Below are 12,307 nucleotides of genomic sequence, written 5' to 3'. Positions count from 1 at the left end.
TTGTTGCTTAAAAATAAAACATTTTGTGTTCAGAGGGAAGAAGTTGTTTTTTTACCCATACATCTCTAAATTATGCATTTTAGAGCTGTAATCGCAATACAGTGAAACTGTGATATTTTTGCTATAAAAAGGTTAAATTTCACTTTAATTGCAAATCTGCAGTGAAACTCGCATAAGAGGTACCCAATGGAGTTTTCAACCACTAACAGTGCTATAGAGGATCAGTTTTATGAGATGGACAACGTTCTGTTTATGTGCTGAATTAGGGAGTGACGAAGGATGCAGCCTCTCTGACTGCATGTGAGTAAATACCTGTTGATCATGTCATCCAGCTTGGCTAGGTCAGTGTGAGGGAAGGCGGGCTCCTCCTCTTCCAGCTGAGGGGGCCCATCCCCCTGGCCCTGCTCATCTGGTGGGCTCACTGGAGAGTTCTCATTAGATGAGTTAGGAGATGATGTCTAGGAAAATCAAAAGAAAATCAAAATCAAAGAATGCCTACTGACCTCATCATATAACCGAAATCTGACAGTAATACTATGTCAGACAAGGTACAAAAAACAAAAGTACCTTAAAATAAAAAAAAACATTTAGTATAGATCCATTGTCAGAAAAATATTAAAGTGTGCAAAATGTAATTGAAATTGAAGTAATACTTTACTGATTGCTTTTTATGTAACAATCTTTAGTAATAAACAAGACTATAAGTCTATGGTGATGTTAGAGTTAGATAACTGTTGAACAGACAAAAAACAGAGACACTTTATTATCATTATTTTCTTATTAGTTGTGGAGTGAAGCTTTTAAAGTTTAGTATTAAACCACTCAAACACAAGGACAAGCAATGTTTTGATTTTGTGCCCATTTATGATGAACTATGACTTTGGGTTGTTCAGATTGGTGATTGGATCGCTTATCGACAACTGATGGGATGATCGCGATTGGTTTTTCATACCCCGATATTAAGGTGATTTTAACTAACTCACTATCAGAACTAAGATGACATAAAACAGTCTCTAAAATCTGCACCACACCGCAGTCTTTCCCATTCAATGAATAAAATCATAATGCATTGTGGAGCTGCGTGCAGCACATAGTTTCACTCAGCACCTCCGCTTGCTCGCTGGCTCCCCCCTCTCTCACAAACACACTGAAACGGAGCCATGTGTTTATAGAAAAACTAATGCAATAAAGTTAACTCTGACAAGTTAGTCCATCCCTTTTCTTAACGCAACACTGTCAATGTTGGAGACGGATATGTTAACGTTAGAATACAGCTGTGTTGTCTAGGTGGACACGCTGTACATAGCTGCTATCGACTGCACCATCCTTCTCCCCGCCACAGTTACACGGTAATTATGTGGCAAACAATGTACAGCGCATTTACCTTTTTATTTACAGTCTATGGCATTTACAAATGTTTCTGGTGGTTTATCTTAAAGCTAATAAGTCCATGCTGGCATTTCATTGACTTCCTGCAACGTAACACCACCCCTGGCAATTAGATCGCTAATCCATGAAATCCCATGATCAGACAATATGAAAATAGAGACGATCGCCCAACCCTACTATGACTTGACTATAAATATATAAAGTGATCTCAAGCATCACGTTCATATGCAGTTTTCAAGCCACAGCATCATCCCTGATGAAGAAAAGCTGAAATGGTGACAAAGCAACCATTTTTTAAAACCTAGCAGTGGGGATGCACTGAAATGAAAATTCTTTGCCTAAGCCGAAACCGAATTTAATGAAAAAAATTCCTGAATACTGAACAGGTACATTCACACCTTTTCCATTTATTTAGCCTTTTTTTTTTTTTTAAACCATTGCATAAATTAAATAGTCAAAATGTGCTTTTTACTCAGTATTTCCCACAGGATGTAGAGAGACTATGGTGGGTGGGTCCGAGGCCCAAGAGGGTCCAGTAAAGTAAATTACATGTTTCCATTTACTTTTAATGCACACATTTAATATGTTTTATACTTTCTGTGAATATAATCCAATTAATCTTATTTACATCCTGTATAGACACCTTATTTTGAAAACCGGAGTTGTCACATATGTATCCTTGTGCAAAATTCATCAAGTTCGACCCAATTTGATAAATAATGTTTTGTGTGGTTCTCGTATCGCGTAACATGAAGACTTCACAGCCTCTCTTCAGGTAGGACTCTCATACAGCAACACTTGTCATTGTAAAGAGAGAAAGTGACAGGATAAAGTCGCTAACCTGCCCGTCAGCTCGCACTGGTCCGTTTCAGTGGATTTACCATAAAGGCTTGAATACGTGTGCACTCCCAATGTAGGTGCGGCTAGCTTAACCGCCTTCTCATAAACAACTGACAGAAACACTCAGTTCAGACCGTTTGTAGCCTTTTCTAAGAAGTCAGCCACAAATGGAGTGGATGTGCTAGGAGACAATTTTGCAGCACGTTGTCTGCAAAAGGCGATTTTTGCATCTTTCTCAGAGACTTTAAAATGCTTCCACACTGCCGACATGTCAACATGTAATTGTTCGGTCTTTTGACCGAACAAAGAAAGTGCTTTTTTTAATTTTTTCGGCCAATTAATTTCAGTGGCCGAACATTTAGTGCATCCCTACCTAGCAGTTTGCCTGTTAGCTCACCAACACTCACCGATATTATCATTTACTAAAAATGCAGTCTGCTGTTTATTTCATTTGTGTGCTGGTCAGAAGCTAACTAGGCTGTACACTTGCAGTGTTTTATTGGAGCATTTCTGATCATTAGTAAACCCAAAGCAAACAAAGGATCAGAACTAGGCCTTGCTTTATGTAGCTGTTACCAATCGATCAAAAATGCCTGACTGGGCACCAATTTCAATGCACCAGTCTGCCCCACTACATCCCTAGATATACTACTATAATTTTACTAATGCCTATGTATTCTTGCATATATTAAATAATTAAAGTTGACTGCATAGCACCTTTAAATTTTCAGTCAGTTTTTGTTGATCAAAAACTTTGTAAGAGCAAAATGTAGATTGAACAGACTTGTTGACCTGCAAAGCAAGAGTGGGACTAACTGCTGTTATATACACCTGTTTCTATAGGGACATATACAGTGAGGAAAATGAGTATTTGAACACCCTGCTATTTTGCAAGTTCTCCCACTTAGAAATCATAGAGGGGTCTGAAATTGTCATCGTAGGTGCATGTCCACTGTGAGAGACATAATCTAAAAAAAAAAAAAATCCAGAAATCACAATGTATGATTTTTTAACTATTTATTTGTATGATACAGCTGCAAATAAGTATTTGAACACCTGAGAAAATCAATGTTAATATTTGGTACAGTAGCCTTTGTTTGCAACTACAGAGGTCAAACGTTTCCTGTAGTTTTTCACCAGGTTTGCACACACTGCAGGAGGGATTTTGGCCCACTCCTCCACACAGATCTTCTCTAGATCAGTCAGGTTTCTGGGCTGTCGCTGAGAAACACGGAGTTTGTGCTCCCTCCAAAGATTCTGTATTGGGTTTAGGTCTGGAGACTGGCTAGGCCACGCCAGAACCTTGATATGCTTCTTACAGAGCCACTCCTTGGTTATCCTGGCTGTGTGCTTCGGGTCATTGTCATGTTGGAAGACCCGGCCTCGACCCATCTTCAATGCTCTAACTGAGGGAAGGAGGTTGTTCCCCAAAATCTCGCAATACATGGCCCCGGTCATCCTCTCCTTAATACAGTGCAGTTGCCCTGTCCCATGTGCAGAAAAACACCCCCAAAGCATGATGCTACCACCCCCATGCTTCACAGTAGGGATGGTGTTCTTGGGATGGTACTCATCATTCTTCTTCCTCCAAACACGGTTAGTGGAATTATGACCAAAAAGTTCTATGTTGGTCTCATCTGACCACATGACTTTCTCCCATGACTCCTCTGGATCATCCAAATGGTCATTGGCAAACTGAAGACGGGCCTGGACATGTGCTGGTTTAAGCAGGGGAACCTTCCGTGCCATGCATGATTTCAAACCATGTATTACCAACAGTAACCTTGGAAACGGTGGTCCCAGCTCTTTTCAGGTCATTGACCATCTCCTCCCGTGTAGTTCTGGGCTGATTTCTCACCTTTCTTAGGATCATTGAGACCCCACGAGGTGAGATCTTGCATGGAGCCCCAGTCCGAGGGAGATTGACAGTCATGTTTAGCTTCTTCCATTTTCTAATGATTGCTCCAACAGTGGACCTTTTTTCACCAAGCTGCTTGGCAATTTCCCCGTAGCCCTTTCCAGCCTTGTGGAGGTGTACAATTTTGTCTCTAGTGTCTTTGGACAGCTCTTTGGTCTTGGCCATGTTAGTAGTTGGATTCTTACTGATTGTATGGGGTGGACAGGTGTCTTTATGCAGCTAACGACCTCAAACAGGTGCATCTAATTTAGGATAATAAATGGAGTGGAGGTGGACATTTTGAAGGCAGACTAACAGGTCTTTGAGAGTCAGAATTCTAGCTGATAGACAGGTGTTCAAATACTTATTTGCAGCTGTATCATACAAATAAATAGTTAAAAAATCATACATTGTGATTTCTAGATTATTTTTTTTTAGATTATGTCTCTCACAGTGGACATGCACCTACGATGACAATTTCAGACCCCTCCATGATTTCTAAGTGGGAGAACTTGCAAAATAGCAGGGTGTTCAAATACTTATTTTCCTCACTGTAGCAATGGAAAGGCAAGGCCCACTGCTTGTGTGAGGGCAGGGTTTCTATTGTTGTAATCACTAAGTGTATATGCACAACAGTATAAAGAAGCAGGTGTCTCTCCTAAAAGGCCTTTAAACAAGCCATTATACACATAGTGTTTGGCTTACAGCGTGTGCTCTTTTCATCCTTATCTACCTAGAGGAAACCAAAAAGTGAGGGTTGATGTGGTTGTTTCAGAAGTATAAATGTGTTAGTATGTGGGTGTATCTCTGTTATGGTGCTGTCAAACAGAAACTCTGGAAGGAAGAGTGTTTGAGAAACAAACGTAGGTATGTGCTTTTCAGCACCAATAAGACCGTTCCATGCTTCATTTTTTTCCTCATCTAACGACTGAGTATTAACATCAGTGGTGGTGTGAGCAGCTGTGTATGGGAGAGTAAAAGAGGGATACACATAGTCAAGAGAGATACATAACTGAGAAATATGAAATGTGGGGGTGTGTGGTGAAGACTCCTTCTGCTTGGCTGACCTACATAGGCAGCTTGCCTCTCACGTCTCATCTCTAACCAACACAGGCCTGCACATGCACACGCACAAAGACACACACACATCCTTTATCCATCACTCAGGAGGCTCTGTTCATTGATGCCTCGCCTTCACTCTCTTTTCCGCTCCCTCCTCCCCTCCCTTTTGGTTCCCTTTGGCATTTGTGTGTGGTTAGGTACGAAAAATATCTGTTTTAAAAAGAACTGTGCTGCAGTGTCTGGACTAACAAAAAGAGAGATGTCAAAACACACTCTGTTCCTTCTCTCTTCATGGGTTAATTTAATTACATGTGTTTAATGTCAGAGAGGAAGTTTAAAGCGCAGTCATTTAAAATACAACATAATTGGATGAAAGCAGTAGCAAGCAAAAGGGAAACAAGATCAAAATATGATGGGTGTATTAAAAGACAGTAAGGACAGGTCTAATGAGTATTAGTTGAAAAGATGATGCTGACCTGGTTCTGTGGCAGTGGGGGTTGGCTCTGAGCATCAGGTGCCTGGCCCTGGCCCTGAGTGTCATTACCTCCCACCGGAGAGCCACGCGTGGTGGCCGTCATGCTCGCCACAGGGCAGATCTTGGCAATCTTGGCCTCTTAGGGAGCGCTGGCCAGGAGGGAAATCACAGCCACCTCAGCTGTGGAGCAGAGGGAAGAGAGCCCGAACACACGAGAGAGGGACACAAGCACCTGGAGATCTGGATGTGCCGCTGAGACCATTGCATAACCTGGAGCAGGGAAGAGGGGTAAAGGTCAGAAACATCAACAGGCTGGTTAAGTTACTTGTAAGCAAAACAGGATAGGTGGTGTTCATCTTGTACTGCAGAAATGAGTATCTAAATAAACTTGTTCTGAATTGGGATGTGCTTGGTAGTTAACCACTTTCTCTCACAAGCTCAAAACAAAAGCCCTGTGTTCAGTGACCAACTAGATGTTATGAATTAGGATGCTCCAGGCATGCTTTGGAGGGCTGATACGGATCACTGATTTAAATTAGATTTAGAATATCCGGCACCAATCAAAGATTTCTTTCCAACTCATTACATCTTAATTACACCTAACAAAGTCAGCATCTTACAATCTTTACAATTCTTGATATGTCCTCCACACTTTTCCAAATGAATACATAGAGGCATAGAAGGTCGGATGATATAACTGACATTTTACATCTCTTTCAGACATCAAGTAAAACTGCCAACCAGGAGACAACGCTGCAGTGCCGGGTGTCACAACCACCACCGCTAGTCTTACAATAATAATGCTGCCCCAAATGTCTCACTGCAAAACTGGATGAGATGCTTTAACACTTTGGTCAAAACTAGAGACAAATTAAACTCTGATAAGAATCATAAGTGTAGTTTCAGTTAAACTCTGAAATTGTGTTGCATCGTGCTAACACAGGCCCCCAAACAGTCGCTTTGAACTAAGCTTTCAGAGGATTAGGGCTGCCCCCTCATAGTCGACTAAACCGTTGTTGAGAAGAGTCTCAGTCGAGCAAGTTTTCATTGATCAGTTTGTCGCAGATTTAAAAAACCCAACAACCTCAAACTCGGTTCAGGAGCTGCGCCTTGTCGTTAGGGCCAGGGCAAAAGTATCTGGGGACGTTTGCACAGACCTTTTCTCACCTACCAGCGCACACTGCTCATGGATGTATTATCAGAGACACATCCATGATCAGAGACTGTTCTTATACATCCACGGCACTACTGCTAGTTAGCAGTCCTATTAGCCAACTCTACCCGGACTGGGAGCTTCGAGTACCGGAGATGGTTTGTATTTGTTTACGCCACTAGCACAGGAGCGTTGGACCGCCGGTAGGAAGAAGTTTTCAGGCCCGGGGTGAGGGACTGAGCCAAGAATGCTGCCAGGGAGTGGTGCCGGAACGATCACCAGAAGCAGAGCCAAGCAGGCAACGAAACTGGGCTCAGCAGCCTCCCAGTGAACCCGTACAGGGACCAAACTAAGGCCCCTAAGACCAATAGTGGCCAGTCTGATGACAGGGAATACAGTACCGAGGTGACTTACAGCGGCTCTGACCAGGACTGGGTCACGGTGGGTTCAGGCGGGAACAGGAGAGGCGTGAAACTGGAGAGGAGTGAGCTTGTAGGGAGTTAATTTAAAGTATACACCATCTATCGTGTTGAGAGGTCTGTGAGTATTTGTTTTTGTGAAGTTACTTATTCCCATGTTTTGAACAATGAGACTTGTGCGATGTTATACTGTGTTGAAACTTGAAATAAATTAACTAAATGTTCAGTCTCCTTGCTGGGTTTTCCGACTAACCACCTGTTGTTTCTATTTCTCTGTAATGTAGCACAGTGTTAACAATATTACTTATAACATTCTTTCTCAGCTCTGGGACTTAAACTATTGTCTAAGATAATTAAAATAATATTATAATCGTATGACGGCTGGTCGACAAGGAAAATTTGTAGTCGGGGGCAGAAGATACTGTGCTTGAATCCATCTGAAGTCCCACCATCGCCATCATAAATCTGTACAAGGGTAGATGTGAACATACAGACTCATCTGTAGAGTGGCGATAGGGCAGCCATGATGGATTTCAAAGTGAGAACAGTGTTTTATATTTATTTTTTCGCACTGGCATATTGAAAAAAGAATGCATTTTTTTCAAATTCTGATTACCACCTGCTCAACTGATGTATCCTTAGTTATAAACTATGTGTTATTTTAAGAGTAATAATTACCACCTTTTTTAACAAGACACCTGGAACAGTCTCTGAACACGGTCATTCTTTCTCTGAATACCTTAGTTTTCGCCAGTTCTGTTGATTGCAACCTGGGTCTTATTTTTGTTGTTTTGGCCATTATTTTTATAGATTGTGCTCGCCAAATTAATTGCTAAGATATGGGAGCATGGTGATATTGCTACATGCTTCTGTCAGATAGGGCCATAGAAGATCAGACTGTTTCAAACAAGCTGGCAGTTTGGCCAGATTCTAACCTTTAAACCAGTTCATTTGGTCACAAAACCTGTATAGTTAGTATTAGTCCCTCATTGCATAGAAAAAACTGTGCATCTGGGCTAAGTATGGCAGGTCAAAGTTACACCAGGAAGTTGGACGTTTGCACTCAATTTGTATTCCAAATATGTTTGTCTAGTCTGGAGGTTTGTTTAAAACCTGCATGATCGGAACACCGCATTAGCCTAATGATTAAGGAGCGTACTATATCACTACGACTGATATGGTTCGATTGCAGCCAGCAGACTTTTGTTGCGAATCATACAGTGTCTGTCTCTCTCTACACTGTGACGGCCAAATAAAAGCATAACAAAAAAATAAAACAAAATAATTATTTTTTTGCCAATGTCACAGCATTCCCAAATCTTAGCAATTAACTTTAGTGAGTGGTATGTAATTACTAATAGGGATAAATCAACAAAACTAGGAAAATGATAAGATACAGCCTTATGACACTGGAATTTCCCTATAAATGTCTAGCACTAGACTGTCTGACCAACAATAAATCCAAATACAATGTTAAGTTTTCAAAACTCAGCTTACAGACAACTTTTAAATACAATTTGATGGAAAGCTTTTTTTCAGCATCCAAAAATGTGCAGAAATAAAACTAATATAATCTGTTAATGTTTTAAAAAAGTGGCAGCCACATGAATAAAGATATATTTTTGGCCAGGATAACTGTACAATAATAGAATAGACAAATACATAAGCACACACATGCCTTCACATCAGCAGCAGAAAAGCTGAAGTATAATACTAATATCAGAAAATAAGCTATTAGGGGGTTATTTAGTAGATCCTGTTCCTTACAAAGACTTACTGCTGGACAACAATCAAACCACAACTGTTAAAAATCTGCCATAGCCAGATGAAAAGTCAGTGTCCCAGGATAAGATTTAATATGCTGAATGCCAATTACATTATGCACCTCTGTCTAGGCAATACGCACCACACCTTTCGGTCTTCTTGTTGTTAAAATTAACACTTCGCATTGACTCTGACCCAGAATATAGCCTGATTTGAATGTATTTTTACAATTCAATCTGTGAAAGGGTCATAAGTTTTTACAGACTGGCAATGAAGCCTGCAATACCTGTGATCAGAGTCAATAAGGTGCAGGGCATCATAAAGGAAGGGAACAGGAATATGTCTTTCAAATTAATAGAAAAAAAAGAAGAAAAAAATCAAGACATCCTCTATGCTCTTCAAACAGATGAAAGGTTCAGTGAAGTTGAAAATCACATTATAAAGTCTGACCCTCTGTAAAATTAAGCTGAAAGGACATCAGTCAACGGGTGATTTTAATCTCAATGTCTCTTACTTTCTATAAGCCAATCTCCACTCGGTATTCTGCCCAGCAACACCAATAGTTTACCAGATCAACAAATGACACCAAATAAGAATACAATTAATGTATAAAGGTTGATGCACATTTTACAAAAATGCGATACAAACAAGACAACCCATAGTCATTAAAAACATAACTGCTGCTGCTGTTAACGTTACAGCTAAAACCAACAGTCTGTTTTTCATGTGCCTTACAGCAAGTTAACAAGGGTGTACTAAAGTGGATGATTTGTGACCATAAATCATTTTAGTGAGCAGTCATTAAGTTGAATAGGGTGAAACTGTTGAAACCTATGTTTGGCTTATCTACTGTTACAGTGTTTTCTTAGTTTAAGGGTACTGAAACTAGATTATTTCCTATTTTACAGGTGGCCAGTGACATCTGCTTCAGCATCTGCCATTGCAGTTGTCGTTACATTACAGTACATTATTACAGGGGAAATCTGGCGAGTGTGTTTGGCTTGCAGAGAACCAAATGTCATTTCACGTATCTAAAGCCACCATCAGCGAAACCACTCAGTCGCTACCCATCTACTAATGGGGTGGGTTACTTTCCTGACGCACAAAAACACACTGTTGTGTGCTATGTATAGTGTCAAAAAAGTGACAAACACACACGGCAACGATAGCCACTAAGCTAAATACAAATGCGGCCTTTTTGGACTGAACCGGCGTTGAAACGTTAGCGTAAAATAAAAAAAAATCTCTTATTGACGGATGTTTCAGTCATTTAACATTATGTGAGTTACCTTGGGATATCTTCAGAATTAGACAGCCCAGGTGCACATAAAGTACACAGTGACATTACGTAACTATCATTACAAACTAGGGCCGTCAACAACCGTTAACAGCTGGTGGTTTAGGTGGTTAACGCCTGCTGCTAGCTGCGGCAACTAACATTAGGTTAGCCTGCAAGGCGATCCGCCCAGGCAGCAGCAGAGCAGCGACGGCCTTGTCGTCCAAAGCCCATTGCGCTGAGACATGAAGGCCTCGTTATTCGGTCGGGCCTGACATTATAATTGTCCAGCAAACCTTTGCTACACAACGGATGAGCTTCAGCAAACAGAGAGTTTGATTAATAACTAAAAACCATTATCGGTCTAACATCACTTTCCCCTGGCGTTATTGTTGAACCAACCATGTTCCTGTAACGCCATTTACAATGAGCATCGGCCGTGCTAGCATGCTAACGAGGAGCAATCTAGATAAACAGTTAATATTAGCTAGCCGTTAGCTTACGTGCGAGTGAATATCCGAAAGGTGCAGCTAGGTAACGTTTCTATTTTGACAAGCGGCTTGCTGATATGACTCGACAACTAGTCTATAAAATCATCACACTGTGGTTAAGCTTAACGTCACTTTGCAGTCTTTAGCGTTCAAAATAAGTTAGCCTGGCTAGCAATCTTAGATAACGTAAAATATGTTAGTGACAGGGGAGTCGTCTATTTCCTGCAATGTAACTGAGTGTTCAGACCTGTACCGTCTAACGCTAAGTTATAACTTAGCTTAAACAAATCGAAAATAACACATTGGAAGCCCAAGTGTAACAAAATGTTAACAGCAGTGTGCTTTTGGTGATGCTAGTATTAATGAAGTATATGAATTGTGAGTGGAGGATAACCAAAATTCAATAACTTGTAAACATGAGACGTTTAAAGGAAATAGTCCTTCTCGGTCTGTAGACAGTGTCGAGAACCATTTGCGGGGTAGCTAGCGCTAGCTTGGCTTCAGTAAGCTAATCAGACTACACTACCGTTAAAACCATGAATTGCAAATTAATCGCGATGACACTGTCAAATATTCAATAAGCAGGAGCTAACAGAGAAAAAAACAGCCCGCAGCTGAGTTACACAAATAACCCAAAATGCAGTATCGTTACCTTGCATCCACCACCACCAGCTGACGCTAATACTAGCCAGCTAACAATCACCAGCCAGCGTACCAAGCTAGTTAGCTAACAACTCACCAGGAATTTGATATGACTTCCCCCTCTATTCACGGGCTACGTCCAGCCTTGAACGATGGTGTCGTCGTATATTACATAAACGTGGCCTAAATATGTGACAGTTTCGCAGGACCCAAACCTGTTACTAGAAAGATCTAATTCCTACGTTTTTTCCTCTGCTTCTGGGTGTTTTTCCTGCGTCACCGGCGCGGTAACAGCCCCCTAACTCTATCTAGTCCGATTTCTGGGGCTTGTCACTTCGGTCCCAGCAGTCACTCACAACTTGACTCAGTTCAACATGGCGGAAGCGCAGTCGGACACAAATGCTGCTCAGTAAAAAAACAGGCCAGACGACTATGTGAACTCCCAACAGTCAGCGTTGTCTATGAGCTAGCTTGCACCGTGGTCAGATCAGCAAGCACAACACCCGCTGAATGGAAAGGGTCGAAAACCCCTCTCAATTCTGATAAGGGACTCCGGCTCCGGCAAGGATCTGCAATCCGTAGTTTGATTAAAACCGTAAAAATCGAGCAACCTGACGCACTTGACTACATCGCCTCCTATCGCACGGGGTGGTCATAAATGAATAAGTAATGTCATAAAAATTGAAAGTAAAAGAACACAGGAAAGTTCAAACGTACACTGTATACCCAAAAGTTTTTGAGTAGCCTAGGCTATGGAAATGTTGTGTTCATGGCAAAAAAAATATTTACCTATGGAACAGGCTAGGCAACTAAAACACTTTGGTTAATGTTAGGGAAAGATTGTGGTCATGGTGGGGTTAAAGGATAGGGGTCACACTTTTTGTTTTTAGGTGCCCATT

At 41.1% G+C, this 12,307-nt stretch overlaps 1 protein-coding gene across 1 annotated transcript in view; it reads right to left on the bottom strand.

Annotated features, from left to right (window-relative positions):
* The window catches only part of usp9 (ubiquitin specific peptidase 9), a 48,546-nt gene extending 36,590 nt beyond the window's left edge, over nt 1–11,956 (bottom strand). Inside the window, 3 exon segments of the mRNA XM_038721025.1 lie at nt 313–458; nt 5,665–5,933; nt 11,506–11,956. Coding sequence (XP_038576953.1) covers nt 313–458; nt 5,665–5,766 — 248 coding nt within the window. The 5' untranslated portion in view covers nt 5,767–5,933; nt 11,506–11,956.
* Between the last annotated feature and the right edge of the window lie 351 nt (nt 11,957–12,307).

The sequence above is a fragment of the Micropterus salmoides genome, unplaced genomic scaffold (genome assembly GCF_014851395.1).
Source record: "Micropterus salmoides isolate LMB-PRFRI ecotype aquatic unplaced genomic scaffold, ASM1485139v1 Ms_hic_scaffold_15, whole genome shotgun sequence".
NCBI lineage: Eukaryota > Metazoa > Chordata > Actinopteri > Centrarchiformes > Centrarchidae > Micropterus > Micropterus salmoides.
The sequence above is the reverse complement of the archived record's forward strand: the minus strand, read 5'-3'. Positions and strand labels throughout refer to the sequence as shown.